This window comes from Osmia bicornis, chromosome 12 (genome assembly GCF_907164935.1).
Source record: "Osmia bicornis bicornis chromosome 12, iOsmBic2.1, whole genome shotgun sequence".
NCBI lineage: Eukaryota > Metazoa > Arthropoda > Insecta > Hymenoptera > Megachilidae > Osmia > Osmia bicornis.
Window position 1 is genome coordinate 2,274,250 of NC_060227.1, and position 19,236 is coordinate 2,293,485.

Sequence of the window (19,236 nt, forward strand, 5' to 3'; positions counted from 1 at the left end):
ATTGTATGGATTACCTAGAATGGTTTAAATTTTTAGAATAAACTGTGTGTATTTATATTTCAATACACATTTTTAATTACAATTATAAAAAACTTAATCACAATGTTTAGTATTATATTCTTTGTGTTATTGTTGACTACTTTTTATAGTACATATTGTGAAAATTTTGATATTGACACTAATGGGTATATTGTTTATTGTCCATGCATGGGTAAGATTTAAATAACATTATAAATATATATATATATATATATATATATATATACATATTATTCATTTAATTATACTTTTCAGGAAGATTTGGAAATCAAGCAGACCACTTTTTAGGTGCTCTAGGATTTGCGAAAGCCTTAAATCGTACTCTGGTTCTACCACCATGGGTTGAATATAGAACTGGAGAGACTAGATCTGTTGGTGATCAATAATCTTCAGTATCTTACAAAATAATGTTTCCAACAATATATTCTTAATGTATGTTTCAGATACAAGTTTCTTTTGACACATATTTTAATGTTTCTCAAGTACAAAGTTGCCATAAAGCAATATTAATGGAAGACTTCATGACAGATATTGCCCCAAGGATATGGCAATCAAAGGAAAGAGTATGTAAGTTTTAAATTTAAATGAACAAAATAAATGTTCTTTTGTAACATATTCTTATTTTCAGCTTTTTGCTACTCTGCACGTGGAAAAGGAGATTCGTGTAATGCTAAAGAAGGAAACCCATTTGGTCCATTTTGGGACACGTATAATATAGATTTTGTAAAATCAGAATTTTATGGACCTCTTCATTATGATGTTTATCATACAGACATGGCAGTACAGTGGGGAAGACAATATCCTGCTATTAATTGGCCAGTATTAGCCTTTACAGGTGCACCTGCTAGTTTTCCTGTTCAATTAGAAAACAGAAAACTACACAAATGTCTTGAATGGAATACAGATATGCTTAATAAAGCGAAAGCATTTATAAAACAAAAATTACCTAGAGGAGCATTTGTAGGAATTCATTTGCGTAATGGAATTGATTGGGTATTTATTGTTACATTATTCGCATATTTTAGATGAAAATAGATGATATCAAACAATAATACGTTTTTTTCTTATAGGTACGTGCTTGTGAGTTTATATCAAGCACACCAAATCTTTTTGCTGCGCCTCAGTGTCTTGGTTATCGAAACGAACGTGGGAAAGCAACTTCCGCTATGTGTTTACCGCCATTTGATTTGATAGTACGTCATTTAAAACGTGTTATACGCAATGGCAATGACATTAAATCAGTATTCGTAGCATCCGATAATAATTATATGATTGAAGAACTTACTAAAGCCCTGGCGCGCATGGAAGTAAGAAATTAACTAATGTATTTCATAATATTTACAGGAAACATGCTTAATAAAATTTCGTAAATATATATTTTGTACAGGTACCAGTATTTAAACAAGATCAATCTGCATCACCTCATTTAGATTTAGCTATTCTTGGAAGAGCAAATTATTTCATAGGTAATTGTATTTCTTCTTTCTCGGCTTTCGTTACTAGAGAAAGGGAGATAAAAGGATATCCTACATTCTTTTGGGGCTTTCCTCCAGAAAGATCATCATCTGTTACTCATGAAGAATTGTAATGTTTGTAACTACTTTCATCATCTATTTTCATCAAAGTGATATTTGTATTTAATTAAATTATTATAAAAACTTGCTTAGCTTGGGTTTTCATATACCATTTTTTATGATTAAATAAAAAAATGTGTAACAATACCATTTGAAAGTTAATATTGATTATGTGTATCCCCCTTCTTTGTCATCATGTACTATCTTTTCTAATTGTACAACCAATAGGATGCAACTGTCAGAAATGTTTCTTTTTATATTATTATTTTTTGTATTTTTTGTATTTAATTTTTATTGCTTGAAATTACCGCTATTTGATATAGTACAGACAATCATGGAAAGATGTCATGAAAGTAGTAGAAAGAGAAAGGAGGACATTAAATTGAACATTCAATGGCAATCTGTTACATCTAGTCAAAATTTTGATACTTTGAACAAATCCTTCTATTATTATTTATTGTTAAAGCATAAAGATTGTTATATTGTGCAAAATAATTTAAATATTGGTAATACGTATTAATTTAACACAGAAAATGGCTGATCCCAAGTATGCTGATTTGCCTGGAATTGTAAGTACTTATGTATATATTTTATATAAGGAATATTATATTAAAATTACATTGATATAATTTGATTGTTACATACTTAAGATGGGAAGCAAATCTATATTTGTCATCTTTTATTAAGTTTGATATACATCTATTTGTTGAATTACATGTCTTATGTATATATGCATTTATCCATTTTCCTTATAATTTATGGTGTCTTGTTTGTGTAAATAGGCATATGATCAAGTTGATGTGTATGAGACAACTGATTTACCAGAATCTGAACAATTTCAAATTTATCCAGAGGTAAAATATTAATATATTATTTAGAATTAGTTTCATATATAAGTATCATCTCAGTAACATTAGTATCTTGATTTTTAGGATGAAGTTGATTCTATAACAAAATTACATATTAGTGCCCCAGAAGCATTTAACAAATTTAAAGGTAAAAATATTCTTGGCAAGGGAATTGATTTTTCAGATCGTATATCGCTTAAACCAAGGACAGGATATAAGTAAATCTCTTTTATACATAAATTTGAAATATGACTTACACCTGTTAAATTATATTCAAAATTTCAGAATTGGAGATTGGGAACTTCCTGGAGAGGGGGAGAAGGAAACACCGATTCAAAAATATCAACGTTTGCAATGTGAGATTAAAGAATTATATGAAGAGGTCAATGACTTAAAGGTATCTGTTAACACCTTATATTTGAAGTCTATTTTATTTTTTGATATTTGTGTCTGAAGTAATACACGTTTCTATTGTGAAACAGGAAAAAGCAAAAGATGAAGATGCAAAATCAGTAATTGATGTAATTTCTCAAGTACAGCTTCTAGAAAAACAGTTAGATTCTTTAAAATTAGAAGAATGTCTTGGAGCTGATCTGATTGCAACATTATCAGATCCTCAGGGCACCAGACTCAAGTAAGTAAGTCTGTATATATTACTTTTAAAATAAAGTATTCTAAATGATATGATTCATTTTCAGGCAATTAATATCCCAAATAGAAGCATTCAAACAAACCAATATTCCTGTTTCTCAACCTGATGTAAAAGAACAGAGCACAACAAAAACTGATAAAACAGCTGAACCTGGTGTACTTAAGTATCAAATGATGTATCTGCCAGAGAAAGCAAGAATGCAAGAAGCAGCTAGAATTGCATTACTTGAACAAAGACTTTGTAACTTGGAAAGTGTTATTGGAACAACTACTGATAAACTTTCTAAATTTTCGCAGGTATAATATAATCGTTTCTTCTGTTGTTACATTAATTCTCTATAATGACTAATACATTTTTTTACAGAATCTCAAATGTCAAGGTGTAATGGAAGCTGTACAAGAACTAGGAGCAAAAGCTGCATTATTAGATATGTATCAATTAGATATCATTGAAAGCAGATTAGCTACTTTAATTCATAAAATGGATAATATTCAACAAAAAAAGGTTGCATTGGCTCTAGATTCAGAACAGGAACAGAAAGTAAATTGGATTTTTCTTTTATGTTAATTATACAATTCGACTTGCTCAATACAGAAATTAATATATATACTTAAATTATATTTTAAAACCGCTTACAGATTTCCGAAATGTATGATATAATGAAACAGACGGAAACTGTATCGCAAATTTTACCACAAACTGTAAACCGGATGTTGGCTTTGAACACTATTCACCAACAGGGTGTGTATACAACTGGTTATACATTCTTTTTTATTTCCTAATGACATAATATATAACCATCTTTTTATTATAATTTTCAGCTGCTACTTTTAGTAAGTCTTTAACGCGTTTAGAAGAATTGCAATCGCAAATTACCGCTGATTTGGAAAGTAATAAATCTCTCTTAAAAGGAGTGCAAGATAGTTTTGCATCAAATTTAGAGGTCATAAGAAATAATATAGAATCTTTAGATGAACGTATTAAAAAACTTAGTAAGTGATAATTTATAAAATGGTATAACAAAAATTCATTGCAGATTATGATACTTCGACTCTAAAAGTATATATTTATTATTAATTAAATTATACACAATTTACTAATATTTTTTAAACGTATCTTTGAATTATTGACCTCATCATGTACTGCATTTTTAAAACCCCTATTATAATTTCATTAAGTTATTTTGATTGTTAAATATAATTTTTCAAGCAACATAAATGAATTATCCTTGTATTTTAAACACTACAAATAAATCAAATGCTTACCAAATTAAAGATGGTTTCATTTTAACACAGGAGAATGAGTAGGAAACATTACACTTAAAATACTTGTATATTTTATATTTATTTATTTGTAATTAGAACCGTAACTTTTGGAAAAACCATTTGTTTTTACCAGATTTGTACCTATAAACATATACTTATTTTATTCAATTATTTTATTTTTGAAAGTATTAAAATTAATAAAAATATACGTACTTTTCCTCAAATTTAACTCTCGTCTGAAATCGAACCTTTTTGCGTTTCATTGGGTCCTTAAGATCTTTAGGAGTTACTTTATCCCAATGCAGATCTACGGTGTATCTTGTTGGCATTAAGTGATTATAATTCAGAACCTGAAATGCATTTAATCTATAATATTCATTCAATATGCTATTTGGTTGAATATTTTAAGTAGATTAGAGGAGACTTACTTTCACAAATGGCTTGATCTTGGAACGTTTATGAATCTTTGCTTTACCCATTCTTTTATGCACTTTGCGTGGGTATCGGTCAATGCCTGCAACCATGGCATGTCCATATTGCTTTTCTGTAGTACCATCATCATAATTACGTACTACGACGGCTTTTCTTCCAGCGTATCGGCCACTAAGGACCAATACGACTTTTCCCTGTTTCATAATCTTCACCATCTTGAAGGTGAGTGCTACATACATAAAAATGACAAAATATCATATTAATATAAAAAATGATGAATGCATCACTTGTTACAAACATTTATAATTAAAAGTTTATTTCAAGTGATACATTATTCATTTTAGGAAGATATAACACATCAATTGATAGTTGTAAACACTGTATCCAAAAACATCACATAACCTCTATTATGATCATTTTATAAATTAACAATAAAAATTGTGTAAAAGTATCATTATTACAAACGCATTAAATTCAAATAGTTAATTTAATTACAAATCTGATTTAATACAAACAAACAAATTATTTATTAAAATATTTAATAGATTTATTTTAAAGCTTATAGAAAGGAAGAACGATTAATACATAAAAATTATCAGAATAAATATAATTTCAAGGAATAGTATGTGTATAAAGGAATTATGCCTCGATTTTCCGATGTTTTTCGATTACTTTTTAAAATGACAAGCACCACACACACCTCACGGTTTTTCGGACCGGAAAAAAGGAAGTTAACCTAACTTTTAAATCAGTGTAACATACAAAGTACAGATGTCGTGCTATTAAACATCCGGCATACGACAGTTATTATTCGTTCTGCGCATGTTACCTCTGGTTAGTTCAAATATGCTTAGCTGTGCAAGGACTCCAGTGGTCCTTTATTTAGAATTACTATTAAATCTTTGCTTTTTTCCTCCATTCGTACATTTTTATTCACCGTATGTATGATCGTTGGAATAGAAATTGTATGGTAATGGGACAGCATTAAGTCTACTGAAGTTAGCCAAGATGCGCAATAGAAATATGGTCTTTCGTTGAACGAATAATAAGTTACAATTCGAATGAAGTTTGATGAAATTGTTTTTCACAGAGAATTTCAATCAAAGCTACCTCAGCTGTTACTAAAAGAAAACAGAAACATTATTTTTTTCTTAAAAACTGTGTTCTGTAGTTTAAGAAACAATAGAGAAATAATTTTGTACATTTTTAAAAATTCAATTTGCGAATGAGTAATAACTTGTTCCCAGAAAAGTGTGCACAATTGTTGTCAAACATCCAAACTTTTCGAGAGTTCGAGAATAGTCCCAACGATATCGTCGATATATCGAAATGGTCGGCATAAGTAGCTTCCTGCTCGCTTGTGTCTCACACGAGGGATGTTAAGAGGCATTATTTTACTCTTATTGCAAAATTTTTTCTAAGAACAAAAGTGTCGAACGCTTAGATCACTAAAAAAGACTGATATCATTAATATCGAATAGTGGGTGTTATCATAATAAGTTAGCGTAATGGCATTAAACCCTCAGTATGAAGTTATTGGGAAGGGTTTCGTGCAGCAGTATTATGCGCTGTTTGACGACCCTGCTCAAAGACCAAATTTAATAAATATGTATAATGTAAGTTTCTAATGTTCGAAGTTGTGCTTATTTACTGTGAGGACTGTGTTTTGCATATTCATTCACTATTACGTTTACAGACCGAGTCATCTTTTATGACGTTTGAAGGTTTACAAATACAGGGTGCTATTAAAATAATGGAAAAATTAAGTGTAAGTACCTGTGATAAATAAGAAAATATATATTACTTTTATAATATAGCAGCTATCATTCTTTTTTAAAAAGTATTGTTTAGGTTAAGATTTATGTTGTATACATAAATGAATGTTAATAGTCAGTCTTATTTATTAAATTTCAATTTTTAACTTTCAGAGTTTAACGTTTCAAAAAATTAATCGGATAATAACTGCTATTGATTCACAACCAATGTTTGATGGTGGAGTACTCATTAATGTTTTAGGAAGGTTGCAGGTAAGGAAAATAGTTTTTCTATATTATAGTTGTAATATGAATGAATAAATGTATTCATACAGAAGTATATAAAAACTTAAGGCATATATACATAGTAAGAATTTAATACAACTCAAATGCTGTATCTTTTGATGTGTTCAAAATTCTTGTTCCAATTAGTTCAGTAATTTAATTTTATATGATGCTGTTGCCCTCTTAATGTATTCTTAAAGCAAAATGAAATTTTGGCTTCAGTATTTCTTGGTTAAATTGTTTGTTACATTGTTGTACATTATGTTTGTCCATATATTGTATTTTATTGGCTGGACATGATACACAAATGTGTACTGTACTGCCTTACATTTTTTGTGCTGCCATATGAAGATAGAGATTGAGCTATGACTAATGTCCAGCAACAATCTCTCTATATACCTCCGCAAAGAAGATGAAATAAGAAAATTGAGTCAGTGATTGTTGATGATTGGGCAGACTGATGAGGATCAGCCTCATGCATACATCCAGACATTTGTCCTGAAGCCAATCGGCACCAGCTTTTACGTGCAGCATGACATCTTCAGACTTGCTCTGCACGACACCGTTTAGGCGTCAGGTATTGATATTCCATTGGTCTTCGTACCATGGTACAGGCAAGCTAAATTCTAATTTTTAGTCTCTGAAATTGCTTGATATTTGCTAGTATGCCTGTTTGTTATTAACTTTAATTTAAATATGTATTTTTGGGAATATTGCTTTTTTGTATGCTATAATTTGTTTCTGAAAAGAAACTTCTTGCACCAGTCAGTAATAAATGTTGCACCCAAATGTCTCTTTAGTCTTAAGAAATTACCCATATCTAATTAAGTGTTTACATATCATTAATCATATGTATTTATTAAGGGTTTGATTAATCATAACTCGGTGTACTGCTTATTATGCAGAACAAAATCTTAAATTGCTGAACTGACTGGAATGAAATTAATTATTTTAATTTGTTTCTACAAAAGTTTAATATGTGTAATATATTGATAGTTTAATCTTTTTATGATATAAAGTACTAAAGTACTCTGATATATTTATTTTATACATGTAATAAACAAGTATATTATAATTGTATATAAACTTGAAACATGAGATTTTTGGATTAAATTTTATAACTTGGTAAGTTTATCCTGTATAACATACATTTTACTTGTTATGTATTTTATATCTCAGACAGCATTTGTATAATTTTTGCATGACTGTTAATAAAATAATTGATTACAGTCCACTATAATCTACCTTATATTTATATATTTTTACATATAATCAATTTGTTTTAACTACTGCATATGAAGTTCATTTTATGCAGGGTGTAAAAATTGAATATTTTTAAATATATTTACCTTCATAATATTTATTCTAATAACGTATCTGTTAAATCTGTTACAGGCAGATGAAGATCCACCACATGCCTTCTCACAGATTTTTGTGCTGAAGCCACTGGGGAATTCATTCTTTTGCCAACACGACATTTTCCGCCTAGGCATTCATGATAGCGCGTGAAGGAAAATTGTCTGCAAGTTCACCATGGTTAATAGCAGACAAAAATCTGAACCATGGACTCCCCAGAGATTGAAATAAGTGAGCTACTTTTTCCTTAATATCCTTTGTCAATCACATATTATTCCATTTTTTCTAGATATTGCAATTTTTATATAAAAAGAAACAAATATCCGCTTATATCTTGGCCACAAAATAAGAAACAGGAGAGCATTAAAAATAAACAGTTTAATAATTGCCTTGCTTTCCTCATTCTTTTAAATATGCCTGTTGTTGATTACATGATTACGATATTATACCGAAATAACATGTTATGTAATCTTTGATTTTGATGGTCGACTATCGTGCTTCGAATTGTGTTATTACATATTTTCTCTTTATGCTGTATGTATTTTTGTAAAATAGATGCTGGCCACTAAATACAACATCTAAAAATAATATTGTGATGTTAGCTTCCATTTTGCAGTAAGCAATAAGATTTTTAATATAAATTGAAAGTAATAGAAAATACTTCAACATTAAATTTATTACATAAAATTATTAAATGCAATAAATATGCATAATTCTATGTAGTCTTAAAGTGATTATCTAGTTATAATTTATAAGTTGCCGCGTTTAGCTTGTTCCATTTCAATAGCTTCAAACAGTGCTTGGAAATTTCCAGCTCCAAATCCCTATAACAGAAATAAATAAAGTCAATATATTTTAATAGGCTTAATTTTGAACGATTATTAATAAGTTTTAAATTATAATAAAAATACATACTTTAATTTTATATTACTAGTTATAATACTTACATTGTGATTGTGCCTTTGAATAACTTCTATGAAAAGAGTCGGTCGATCTTGCATGTTTTTAGTAAATATTTGTAAAAGATATCCATTCTCATCGTAGTCAATTAAAATTTTCAATTTCTAAAAGCGTAATATTGAAAAGTTCAGCAATAATTATAAGTTTTTATTAATGTTATTTTACGTGTGTTTCATTTTTAATCTTCTCACCTGAAGTATATTAAGATCTTCTAAAATTTTTACACCACTGTTCTTCAAACGATTTCTTAACATGTCGTAATAAGTATCCGGTACATTCAGGAATTCTACACCTCTGGCTCGTAGATTTTGTATCTGAAAAATGAACACATTTCATAGCATCAAAAATCCGTTTCGTTTACAGATCGATGAGAATGTTATTAAGAATGTAATTTACAGCTGTGATTATATCATTTGTATTAAGAGCAATATGTTGCACTCCTGCTCCTCCATAGTATTCAACATATTCCTGTATTTGAGATCGCTTTTTGCCAGGAGCAGGCTCATTGATAGGCATTTTCACTGTCTCTTCCCAATTTGTCATAACGATAGACCGTAGGGCAGAATATTCAGTATGCAATTGAGTATCATCTACCGACCAGAATCGGTGAAACTGTAAACATCGTTCATACCTAAAATCAGACAAGTTCTTATGCAAATAGCGTCACTTTCCTCAGTTTTTCAAATCTTCCATCACTTTATATACCATTTTGCGACGGGTTCCATTTCTTTGTCAGGTTGATTACCAACAATATGATCCACAAAATTTAATCCAACTTTTGGTCTAAAAATGATAAAATTATCAAGTACTTGTTCACGAGTATAATTTAATCAAAGTGTTTTACATACAAATTCTTGAGAAGCGTATCTTTCTCTAGTTTTTGATATCCTGGCAGGAAAAATCCTTTGTACTTCGATCTGTCTATGAGGGTATGATAGGTATCTCCGTACTAGTAAATAAAGCATAATATTTATTAAAATTATTTATATTTATGTATTCTCTTTGTACAGTATACTTACAGTTTTTATTGTAGCTAATTTTACAGTACCATTCTCGTCCTTTTCTTCCCATATATCTTTAATTACTTTTGCTCCTTTCTCTTTTGCGATCTGTAAAATATATAATTGTTATATTCTTTAGCTATATAAATTTGTTTCTTTGTTTTACATACTTTTACAATGGTCTCTATATCCTCAACGTTGAGGGCAATATCACGGACACCATCACCGTGTCTGGAGAGATGACTTGCCATCTCTTTGTTATCAGGTTCATAGGCTGATTCAAATACAAAAATAATCTGTAAATGATATATTCATTAAATAAAGTACTTTTTTATACTGCATTTTATACATATTTAAATTGTAATGTTAACTAATACGAAACCTATGACTTTTAGCGTACCTGATTTTGTTTCACAACATGACCTGCAATTTGTCTTGAACCAGTTTCTAAACCACGATAGCCATAAGGTTCAAAACCTAGTCTAGTGCAATAAAAACTGGCAGCCTAAAACGATAAATACATCTTGAAATATTTAGCTACTTGTATAATCAAACAGGTGTTATCAGATGATTAGTAATAATCAATAATCAATAAATTACCTGCTTTGCATTTCCAACCCAGAATTTAATGTGATCAAAACATAGAAACTTGCCACCCAAGGGCTAAAAATTCAAAGTCACATTAATGAGAAATATGTTCAGTGAGATACTATTGGATTTATAATTATGTAGTCTATTTACCTTTGGTCCTTTATCTGTATACGTGGTCTGAAAGGAAATATAATAATTTACTGAATGAAATAATAATTCCAAGTTTAACAACAAATTATAGTTTCCTTACCATGTTGAATATCCACGAAAACCAAAGTGCAGTTAGTCAAAGATCTGTTTTTTAATGATTCATAATCTCAGGTGCGTCTCGCTTAAATATCCGCGCATCAAAATTAACTATCCATATCCTGATCAGTGATTGGTTGATCGTGGAGGCTTGTTTTGTATCACATTCTTCTAGAATTGTGAAACGCAAATCAGCTGTATAATATTATCATTTTTAGCGAGCAGGTTTTTCAGGGCTGCTACGACACGATCATTTGATCTTCTCTTGATTGTGGGCTCGTCTCTGAAATTACCACATACTAAGGTCATTTCTTTAATCAAACTTTAGTAGAATGATTATTAAAAGTTTACCTTTTCTTCTTATTAAACAGTGAGGTCTCTTCTATGAAACAATCAGATATTTCATTTAGTTTGTTATTTATTAAAGATACAGATTGCAACATTAATAACTTAATTTTAAATACATTTGTAATAAAAACACTTCTAGGTAAATGTATCTGACAATGAGATGAAGAAATGTATTCTGATGCTTTAAAATTGTTGATGCAATGAATTCATATGGATAAATGTTGTTTACCCATAAAATGTTTTTTCAATTGCAGGAAAAGACAAGTAAATTTTAGCTTTATTTAGCTTTATAATAATCAACAAAACAAGATATTAATTTTACATTGGATTACAAAAAATCAAAGGTTCTGCAATATTTATTTCATATTAAATGTATGCAGAAGACTAAGTTCAGAAAAGCAGTTTAGAATGTCCTGTTCCTGGTAAACTTTCCATTGATGGGGGCTTATCATTTTGAATAATAAAACACGATTGGCCGTGCGTCACCGCGTGATTCTTGTTTAATAGACAGGTTTTTAATGTAAATAGCGCGTGAAATGAAACGTGTGCTCTGCGTGATATAAACATATTAACAAACTGGCAGAAGCAGGAGGCTCGTCCCGATTGATTTTCATCATCATCGAGGTCAAGAAAGAAAAACGGCACAACGACTGCAGGATCTCTAGTTAATATACTTAAGTTATACATTATTTATATTTCACGTAAATAAGATTTTTAAGAAGTTTAATTACGACTTTTACTACACGTGGATTAATATCTATGATTTCCCTTCGGTTTGGATTGTTTTCAATTGAATGAAACATTTTAATCTGTTAGATTGAGTTTAATTTTGCTACAGAAATAATGTTTCTGGTAACATGTTAGATGACTAGATTAGATGATTGAAATGTATACTCAGTGATATCATAGATTAGAAATTATGCATTTTTAATACATAAAATATAAATCCACATTTATATAACACTGAATTATTAGAAAGTTAAACAATACTTAACAATCATTACACCTATTCGTTATACGAATTTTTACTGATAATAACACAATCTTAAATACATAAATAAATTATTTAATTAATGCTAAATATCACTTAATTTGGACGTAGTAGTACAATACTATAATGTTGTTTATTTTTTCTAAGACATCTAAAGCTTAGAATTGAAAAAGCATTGTCACATCATGCTATTCTATTGCAACTTTAGGTATTGCATAACTTTGAAACCATACATAATAAAAATCACTTGTTTCTATTATAAACAATCTAAGAGTAAAATATATAATTTGCCTTCAGCGAGTTAACTAAGAATTTTTGATATTATTTTTATATTATAGTGATATTGCCAATAATTAATATGAACTTTTTAAGTAATGCCTTTAGTAAAACACGTAACATTTCATATTAAAATACACTTTTCTATAGACAAGAAAATAGAAATGCCTTAATACCAGTTTTATTATGTATGGTTGGTACATGTAAATCTTTTTGATTACAGCCAATTCTTAAATTATTATACCGAGTAGTGTGTCTTCTTCGTTACAAAAATATGCGTAGAATATTCGACAATACTTTTACTATCGACATGTCGCGATTCATTTTTGTGATATTAGTTGATTAAATTAATAGATTGTTGGTTATTATTTTAGTTTTTGCAAAGATATGAAAATTTGAACTTATCGTTTCTTACTCATGATGTGGACATTTTAAATAAATATGATACTATCTATATATACATTAGAATGTATACATGATATCTATGCACGATTATTTGAAAGTTATCACTATAGTAATAAAAATTCAACTACTGTTACATGCTAATTACTAAATGCAGGAATTCGTTCTCGTTTTGAATACCCTTTTAAAGAGAATGTTCCTATAATTATTAATAATAAATTCGAAAAATTCACCTATTACTATACGCAAAAAATATGTACAAAATGTGATATATCATATCATTAATTTGGCATGCCATAATGTACAATAAACACAATATTAAATGAAATAAATTAATTTGGAATGATATTGTTATATAGATATTTGTAGACAATTGTAATTTATAGTAATACAATCCCGTGATCTCTTTCTAGTCTACGTTTTGCTTTAAGAGATACAATTCCCATTAAATCTGCAGGAGTCGGAAGTCCTCCAGAGGTATTTGGAGCCACCGCTTGTTGATAAAATACCTCTATGTTTCCGCACTGGTTACCATAAACAACAGTATCTTCCGTTCTAATTAATTAATAAAATATACTCGTATTGAAGCATTAATATAAACAATATTTGGTGAAGTTAAAACTTTGTAAACAAATAAATAGTTAATAATAAGTATGTAACAAAGAGAGAGTAAAACTACATTGCATTCTCTTATAATTTGATCAAGTTTTAAAATATCAAACATTAGGCAAATGAATATAAATAGGTCTACTAAAATAAATGGAAGCTGTCTGTCATATGCAAAATTAAATTGATTTAAATGAGTCATCTAATGTCTATAGAATTACCTGACAATGATATCCGTGAGGTTACTAGCATGCTTGAATCTATCATGAAGACAAGAAACAATGTCCAACTCGGTGACACCCCAAAGTCCAGAACGATGTATCGTATCCCATTGGGGATCGATGCTTAAAATACTATATAATTCTTTATTTTCATTCGATGGCATAGGTTCTAGACATTGCTGCAATCTTGCTTCAAGTTTTCCTAACGTACTTACACAAGTTTGCCACTGTAATACATATTATTAGATTAAAATAATTATTATTCATAAATGTATTAAAACACAAAATATACTTACAAGAAAGTGTATAAGATCAGGGTTATTGGCAGTTCCATTTTCCATTAACAATACTAATACCATGTTTTGATGTCCACAAAGAAATAATTCTGTTTTTTCAAGACAAACTTCATTTTTAGAGGTGGCCATCCAATCTTCTTCGAGTTCATCATCTCCTTCACTACCAGTTTCTTTATTGACTGCTTCTAATTTTTGCTTGATCAATTGATTTGTTGTTGAAAATCCAGACAGATCACGAAACTCGCTAGGAGTAGTTTCTCTACTACAAAAACCGCTAGTTTTCTCATCAGCAAGTAAACTAAGTTTGGACATAAGTGGTGTTAACTGTAAACCGTCTAATTTTTTCTTTTGAAGGAAGTCGTACGAATTACCACATTCTGATGTTGATTTTCGTCTATCATCGTTGTCAGTAACATTGAGTGGTTTCAAAGGAAGACTCATCGATCTACGATAAGTTTCCTGTTTCGTTTTATTACTTAATTTAACATCATGAGAATTACCTGGCTTTTCAGAATTATCACTAGTTATCGTATCACAGTTGTTCGTTATATTCTTCGCGTTACTATCTTTCGTTATACTCGCTAAAAAGTCATTATGATTCACTAAATAGTTTTGATCATCTTTAAGTTCTTCATAATGTGAAGATATGTATTGCTCGTATAGAGATTGAGATACTGGTAATCCATCGCATCGAAATACAGGATAACAAGGATCGGTAATCGTATGAAACTGCTTTTTATACAACGGTTTCTTTCGGGGGGAAGATTCAGGGGACACACTAGTTTTCGTTTGTGGTAAACCTAAACCGTATGTCCTAACTGATATACGATTAGAGTAGAAATTTGTAGATGATTCTAAATCATGCATACTTAAACTCTTTTTATTGAATTCTTTCCTTTTCAATAATTTCTCTTTTGCTGTTTCGTTTCGTAATTTATTTAAACGTTTACATCTAAGGGCTTCCTTAACAACGTCTGGAATATCATCAACATTTGTCCTTACTTCTTTCTTTTCTTCTTCTGTTTCACCGTTTGTCTCTTCGTTTGTGTTACATATCAGCATCGCATTACCGTGTAATACTCTATTAATATCTTTTAAAGGTGTAGAACAAACGCTTGGTGTTAAAGGATTTGCACACTTAGGACGGTCTGATTTACTTTCCTGTTTGCGTTTAACCGGAGAATTGTAAGTTGTAAGTGGAACGGAAGGTACATAGTGGTTATTATCGTTATACTGTGACGAATCTAATTCTGCTTCTTCAGGTACGGTAAAAATACGAGAAGTGTCACGTTTCATGCCGGATAAAGGTAATTCCTTAGCATTTTTGGACATAGTCTAAACAATTCAATCGTTTCATTATTACTTGATTATTGTAATTTAATTTTAATACTTGCTTACCTTTCTTTGTAAGATTTTCTTTGAAGCGGAATCCAGATAAGAACTGTAATATCGTTCATTATTTGCTTCTTGTAAAAGTTTTGTGAATTGTTTCTGTTCAACATACACTCTCATTAATTGCACCCCAACAGGTAAGTGAAATTCTGTTAATATTCTCTCTGCAGGCGCCTAAGAACCAAATTTTTATACCAGAGACAAATAATTAAAGAAAATTTGTTTATATTATATAAGTGCCATGTACCTTTATTCTATATGGATCGGTTATAACAATTTGTTTGGTCAAATCAGGACTTAATTGAGTAGCAACTACCCTAAAATATTGACACATTAAGGTTTCCAGAATTAAAAGAAAAAGACTAATTTTTAAATGATTAATATTTTATATAACTTACTTATTGTTATAGAAGAGTGCACCACCAATAATACCATTAGTCTCTTGACAATATTGCAATACTTGAATTGCCTCTAAAAATATATTACTAGCACTCTAAGAAAAAATATGAAATTAGTTTGTGATATAAAATGCAGTATAATCAATGAAATAAGAATAAAATGAATACTACAAATTACTTACCTTTGGAAGTTTAATGATGGGAATGTTAGAAAAAAGATTGGCACTATATTGAAGAATTGGCAAATATGTTTCAAACATTTGATATAACTTTTCTGTAAATTTGTTTCTGTCATTATTAAATGATTCTAATATTTTATTAAGATCACAATGAAAAAATTGTAGCAATGATTCCAGAGTGTTTGCACGCCTTTCTAGAACCCAATCATGAATATTCCTATCAGTTCCTACTGCCTACAAAGTAATAAACGATGAAATATATGTGCTAAATATTATTTCATGCTAACAAATGATACATTAAGCAATGAGAAAGATACCGTGTTTCATTCATTCGGAGTATTATTCACTGATAATTGTAACAGCTTTAGTAGATAACCACTACTATCAAATTACACTATACATATAGTACATTTTGCATTGTATATTTGAAGATTACTCAATGGAAGTTATATTTATTGAAAGCCAATAGTTTTAGATAATTATAATGATATACTTACAAGTATGTACTGTCCAAATTTCTTCAATACAAATTTTCCTCCCTGTAATGTAATTGATTTTGGGGCAAAAAATGAAGTAGTAAGAAATTGATTAACAGCCATCAATTGACCTGCTAGGGCTAGCCTTTGGGTAAGAGATACCCATGCTGGATGGAAGTACATAACTGCTTCTGCAGGATCATCATCTTCTTTACAACACCTTGCAGTGTCATAGACAAATACTATCATCATTTCTCTAAAAAACAAACAAAAATTCAGAAACAATGTAACTTATTAATTGCATACTTTATTTATTTATATAAATACTTAAGGAGTAATTACATAACATAGTATCCATAGGAAATAAAATAAGACATCTTTTACTAATTAATGAAATAGCTTACCCGGAAATAATTGAGAAAAATGTTTTATGCACAATTGCGAAAGTTTATCAATGTTCATTTTTAGAAAATAACAGACATATTAATGTCTGTAACCTGCTTTGATTCTGATATACGAACAAGTCTATGAAGTAAACAATTTGTGAAGAAGAAATTACTGATTAGCTGCACTACTAACCGATAACAAAATAAATAAGATAAGATTACAGCTTAGAACCCACCTTCTATAACCATTTTGTTATTACATTAGGATTTGTTGTGTGTACATTCATTCTAAGAATACATAATACTGTGATTAAGGTAACAGGTTCTTCCAGTTTGCAATTGCTGATTTAATCAGTGATCAATGATTAAATATAGATTTCAGTTGGGCTAATCTTACAAATTATATTTCCTTTTATTTTAAAAAGCAGATAATATAGTAAGTAATATAAGAAGGAATTTTTTGCTTTGACAAAATTTATGTTACACTTTGATAGTATTTTATTTATACTTATATAAATTGTGTACATTATTTAGGCACATTTGAGGAAGTTGGAAACTAATTAAATACTCTAGATTACCAAATATTAATATAACATATGTACTATAAAATAGTTATATTGTAAATATGTACATGCATGAATTAATATAAATGCTACATAACATTTGAAAATAAAATATTAACATTACTTGAATTGATAGGACACAAATACTATTCTACTCAAAATATAAAACAGGTGGATTAAATTACAGGTGAACATAAATTAGTTAATTACACATATATGTAACGTTAAACTCACACCAACTTAAAATCAGCATTTTCTTTAATAAAAATTAATGATTTAAAGAGAGACATGCCGGCGAAAAAGGAAGCGGTGAAACAAGTGTAACAACGATAGAGTAACAGTATGCAGCGTGGTATAGTAAACAAAGCATTATCGTTAAATTAAAGATGCACTTTCTATGCTGCTATAATTAGATAAGGCTAAGGTTACGCAATATCATCGTACTTTGCCATGGTGACTGTTTACGATTCAGTATATCGAGGCTGAGACTTCAATTCCAATTGTCAGTTGTCAACTTGTGTTCCTTTCGTTTTTTTGCTCGTTATAACGCCGATTTTTTGCTATGTTCTTACCGTCGCTCAAGATAATACTGAGCGTCGTGAAAAATGCACTTCGACGGAAATGCACTTTCCTGTTATGTAATATAAGATCTGAGCCATAATAATCTTGATTTTCAATCACAATGAATAGAGCCGCTCCTTTACCGCCATGCTGATATCGATCTTCTTTGTATACAACCACGGACAAGATACGGGATAGACCAATTTATCTAAAGCATTTTTCTGCCACTCTATCCCTCGGGATTATAGAGTTTCCTTCCGTATTGGTTGAGACAAACATTGCATTCGGTGCTACAGATAAAAAAAAGACTGAACGCGTCTTTTTTCCCGCGGGGTTCCAGACACCCCCAAATGAGTTGCCAACTTACCGACTACAGTCGGTAAGTTACCGTACAACTTTTGAAAACCAGGTCGGTAAGTTGTCGAGTAGTTTCAGCCGTTCTTGTATAGAGGGCGCTGAAATCGAATTTCAAAAAATATTTAATTTATGGCGGTCTTTTGAGAATACAAGTTTGCGAAACAACTATTTTAATGATTATTCGATCTTATGCTTGCACTGTACATTTCTTATCTCATCCATTCACCATTAGATAACAGGAACAGCACTATTTTCCAAGTGCACGTTGGATTATATTCACGGCACATTAAATCAACTACTTAATGATAGTTACAACATATTAATTACGTCAAGGAGATAGATAATCTAATCAGAGGAACAGTTTAATTATGAAACAGTGGTAATTTACAATTCTAGTTGTTACTTTTAATATGCATTCGCAATTGCTTTGGTAATAAGCCGATTTAATCTATCCTACACCTCATGGAATTTTATATCCATAGTTAAATTAATACGATTATAATTTTTTATTTAGAAACATTTACTAAAAACCAAGTATTTTCAATTGCATATAGGGGATATCTGAAAAATCTTGAATGAGCAACCACGAAGGCATAACGTTGCAAATCCTCTGAGTAATAGAGACTGTCGCTTTTCCATACAGCCTCGAGTGGTTCCATTTATAAAGATATAACAGGAAGGCACTTTGAGGTGGGAAAATCCGCTTACGACGTAGATTCTGTTGCAACTTTGGCTAAAGCTTCCTTAAGTGGTTACGGCGCTTTGGCTTTGTGTCCCGCGG

General features: G+C 29.9%; 6 protein-coding genes and 1 long non-coding RNA gene across 17 annotated transcripts; 3 read left to right on the forward strand and 4 right to left on the reverse strand.

Moving 5' to 3' along the window:
• Window positions 1–12: 12 nt before the first annotated feature.
• On the forward strand, window positions 13–1,760 carry LOC114873260 (GDP-fucose protein O-fucosyltransferase 1). The gene is made up of 6 exons (XM_029181419.2): window positions 13–211; window positions 295–410; window positions 483–606; window positions 668–1,032; window positions 1,110–1,346; window positions 1,427–1,760. The coding sequence occupies exons 1-6, from the start codon at window positions 103–105 to the stop codon at window positions 1,625–1,627; spliced, it is 1,152 nt and encodes a 383-aa protein (XP_029037252.1). The 5' UTR covers window positions 13–102; the 3' UTR covers window positions 1,628–1,760.
• A 210-nt stretch (window positions 1,761–1,970) lies between these two features.
• Window positions 1,971–4,325, forward strand: LOC114873224 (dynactin subunit 2). Its single transcript, XM_029181316.2, has 9 exons — window positions 1,971–2,182; window positions 2,396–2,467; window positions 2,546–2,679; window positions 2,747–2,858; window positions 2,944–3,095; window positions 3,160–3,409; window positions 3,477–3,653; window positions 3,752–3,854; window positions 3,935–4,325. The coding sequence occupies exons 1-9, from the start codon at window positions 2,147–2,149 to the stop codon at window positions 4,111–4,113; spliced, it is 1,215 nt and encodes a 404-aa protein (XP_029037149.1). The 5' UTR covers window positions 1,971–2,146; the 3' UTR covers window positions 4,114–4,325.
• A 113-nt stretch (window positions 4,326–4,438) lies between these two features.
• On the reverse strand, window positions 4,439–5,615 carry LOC114873225 (60S ribosomal protein L27). Of its 3 annotated transcripts, none has more exons than XM_029181317.1 (4): window positions 5,511–5,615; window positions 4,807–5,039; window positions 4,592–4,728; window positions 4,439–4,519 (listed from the first exon to the last, which is right to left on the reverse strand). In XM_029181317.1, exons 2-4 carry the CDS (start codon window positions 5,023–5,025, stop codon window positions 4,471–4,473), a joined length of 405 nt encoding a protein of 134 aa, XP_029037150.1. In that variant the 5' UTR covers window positions 5,026–5,039; window positions 5,511–5,615; the 3' UTR covers window positions 4,439–4,470. The 3 variants fall into 3 exon arrangements, with proteins under 3 accessions (XP_029037150.1, XP_029037151.1, XP_029037152.1); XM_029181318.2 differs by having other exon boundaries at window positions 5,483–5,535; XM_029181319.1 differs by lacking the exon at window positions 5,511–5,615 and adding an exon at window positions 5,456–5,480.
• Window positions 5,616–6,074: 459 nt separating this feature from the next.
• LOC114873196 (probable nuclear transport factor 2) lies at window positions 6,075–8,592 on the forward strand. 3 transcript variants are annotated; one of them, XM_029181264.2, is made up of 5 exons: window positions 6,075–6,426; window positions 6,507–6,578; window positions 6,739–6,837; window positions 7,306–7,463; window positions 8,245–8,329. In XM_029181264.2, the coding sequence occupies exons 1-4, from the start codon at window positions 6,319–6,321 to the stop codon at window positions 7,417–7,419; spliced, it is 393 nt and encodes a 130-aa protein (XP_029037097.1). In that variant the 5' UTR covers window positions 6,075–6,318; the 3' UTR covers window positions 7,420–7,463; window positions 8,245–8,329. The 3 variants fall into 3 exon arrangements, with proteins under 3 accessions (XP_029037097.1, XP_029037096.1, XP_029037095.1); XM_029181263.2 differs by having other exon boundaries at window positions 6,076–6,426; window positions 7,306–7,426; window positions 8,245–8,331; XM_029181262.2 differs by lacking the exon at window positions 7,306–7,463 and having other exon boundaries at window positions 6,107–6,426; window positions 8,245–8,592.
• LOC123988345 lies at window positions 7,996–8,333 on the reverse strand. The gene is made up of 2 exons (XR_006829947.1): window positions 8,199–8,333; window positions 7,996–8,054 (listed from the first exon to the last, which is right to left on the reverse strand). It is a non-coding gene; the product is annotated as an uncharacterized LOC123988345 (long non-coding RNA).
• On the reverse strand, window positions 8,565–11,091 carry LOC114873195 (4-hydroxyphenylpyruvate dioxygenase). Of its 3 annotated transcripts, none has more exons than XR_003788899.2 (13): window positions 11,008–11,091; window positions 10,908–10,934; window positions 10,767–10,829; window positions 10,567–10,671; window positions 10,337–10,462; window positions 10,185–10,274; window positions 10,014–10,114; window positions 9,871–9,948; window positions 9,562–9,796; window positions 9,357–9,479; window positions 9,153–9,269; window positions 8,887–9,029; window positions 8,565–8,783 (listed from the first exon to the last, which is right to left on the reverse strand). XR_003788899.2 is itself a non-coding variant. In XM_029181261.2 (12 exons), exons 1-12 carry the CDS (start codon window positions 11,008–11,010, stop codon window positions 8,955–8,957), a joined length of 1,143 nt encoding a protein of 380 aa, XP_029037094.1. In that variant the 5' UTR covers window positions 11,011–11,091; the 3' UTR covers window positions 8,864–8,954. The 3 variants fall into 3 exon arrangements, 1 of the variants encoding a protein (XP_029037094.1); XR_003788900.2 differs by having other exon boundaries at window positions 8,867–9,029; XM_029181261.2 differs by lacking the exon at window positions 8,565–8,783 and having other exon boundaries at window positions 8,864–9,029.
• Window positions 11,092–11,403: 312 nt separating this feature from the next.
• LOC114873194 lies at window positions 11,404–18,395 on the reverse strand. 5 transcript variants are annotated; one of them, XM_029181256.2, is made up of 9 exons: window positions 17,982–18,395; window positions 16,610–16,844; window positions 16,116–16,346; window positions 15,934–16,028; window positions 15,783–15,852; window positions 15,542–15,709; window positions 14,144–15,478; window positions 13,848–14,074; window positions 11,404–13,575 (listed from the first exon to the last, which is right to left on the reverse strand). In XM_029181256.2, the coding sequence occupies exons 1-9, from the start codon at window positions 17,987–17,989 to the stop codon at window positions 13,401–13,403; spliced, it is 2,544 nt and encodes an 847-aa protein (XP_029037089.2). In that variant the 5' UTR covers window positions 17,990–18,395; the 3' UTR covers window positions 11,404–13,400. The 5 variants fall into 5 exon arrangements, with proteins under 5 accessions (XP_029037089.2, XP_029037088.2, XP_029037091.2 ...); XM_029181255.2 differs by lacking the exon at window positions 17,982–18,395 and adding an exon at window positions 17,772–17,969; XM_029181258.2 differs by lacking the exon at window positions 17,982–18,395 and adding an exon at window positions 17,211–17,539.
• Window positions 18,396–19,236: the final 841 nt, after the last annotated feature.

What these genes read in the sequence shown, in the direction of transcription:
- LOC114873260 (XM_029181419.2), top strand. Translation starts at nt 103, where the DNA reads ATGTTTAGTATTATATTCTTTGTGTTATTGTTGACTACTTTTTATAGT. An exon ending in TGCGTAATGGAATTGATTGG is followed by an intron (nt 1,033 to 1,109) that starts GTATTTATTGTT and finishes TTTTTCTTATAG; the next exon opens with GTACGTGCTTGTGAGTTTAT. An exon ending in AAGCCCTGGCGCGCATGGAA is followed by an intron (nt 1,347 to 1,426) that starts GTAAGAAATTAA and finishes TATTTTGTACAG; the next exon opens with GTACCAGTATTTAAACAAGA.
- LOC114873224 (XM_029181316.2), top strand. Translation starts at nt 2,147, where the DNA reads ATGGCTGATCCCAAGTATGCTGATTTGCCTGGAATT. An exon ending in ATGCTGATTTGCCTGGAATT is followed by an intron (nt 2,183 to 2,395) that starts GTAAGTACTTAT and finishes TTGTGTAAATAG; the next exon opens with GCATATGATCAAGTTGATGT. An exon ending in CCTCAGGGCACCAGACTCAA is followed by an intron (nt 3,096 to 3,159) that starts GTAAGTAAGTCT and finishes ATTCATTTTCAG; the next exon opens with GCAATTAATATCCCAAATAG.
- LOC114873225 (XM_029181317.1), bottom strand. Translation starts at nt 5,025, where the DNA reads ATGGTGAAGATTATGAAACAGGGAAAAGTCGTATTGGTCCTTAGTGGC. An exon ending in AGATCAAGCCATTTGTGAAA is followed by an intron (nt 4,729 to 4,806) that starts GTAAGTCTCCTC and finishes AATGCATTTCAG; the next exon opens with GTTCTGAATTATAATCACTT. An exon ending in AGAGTTAAATTTGAGGAAAA is followed by an intron (nt 4,520 to 4,591) that starts GTACGTATATTT and finishes ATATGTTTATAG; the next exon opens with GTACAAATCTGGTAAAAACA.
- LOC114873196 (XM_029181264.2), top strand. Translation starts at nt 6,319, where the DNA reads ATGGCATTAAACCCTCAGTATGAAGTTATTGGGAAGGGTTTCGTGCAG. An exon ending in ATTTAATAAATATGTATAAT is followed by an intron (nt 6,427 to 6,506) that starts GTAAGTTTCTAA and finishes TTACGTTTACAG; the next exon opens with ACCGAGTCATCTTTTATGAC. An exon ending in ATGTTTTAGGAAGGTTGCAG is followed by an intron (nt 6,838 to 7,305) that starts GTAAGGAAAATA and finishes ATGATTGGGCAG; the next exon opens with ACTGATGAGGATCAGCCTCA.
- LOC114873195 (XM_029181261.2), bottom strand. An exon ending in ATATAGAGACCATTGTAAAA is followed by an intron (nt 10,275 to 10,336) that starts GTATGTAAAACA and finishes TATATTTTACAG; the next exon opens with ATCGCAAAAGAGAAAGGAGC. An exon ending in GATACGCTTCTCAAGAATTT is followed by an intron (nt 9,949 to 10,013) that starts GTATGTAAAACA and finishes TATCATTTTTAG; the next exon opens with ACCAAAAGTTGGATTAAATT.
- LOC114873194 (XM_029181255.2), bottom strand. Translation starts at nt 17,827, where the DNA reads ATGTCTCTCTTTAAATCATTAATTTTTATTAAAGAAAATGCTGATTTT. An exon ending in AATGCTGATTTTAAGTTGGT is followed by an intron (nt 16,845 to 17,771) that starts GTGAGTTTAACG and finishes TTTGTTTTTTAG; the next exon opens with AGAAATGATGATAGTATTTG. An exon ending in CTCACGGATATCATTGTCAG is followed by an intron (nt 13,576 to 13,847) that starts GTAATTCTATAG and finishes TTAATTAATTAG; the next exon opens with AACGGAAGATACTGTTGTTT.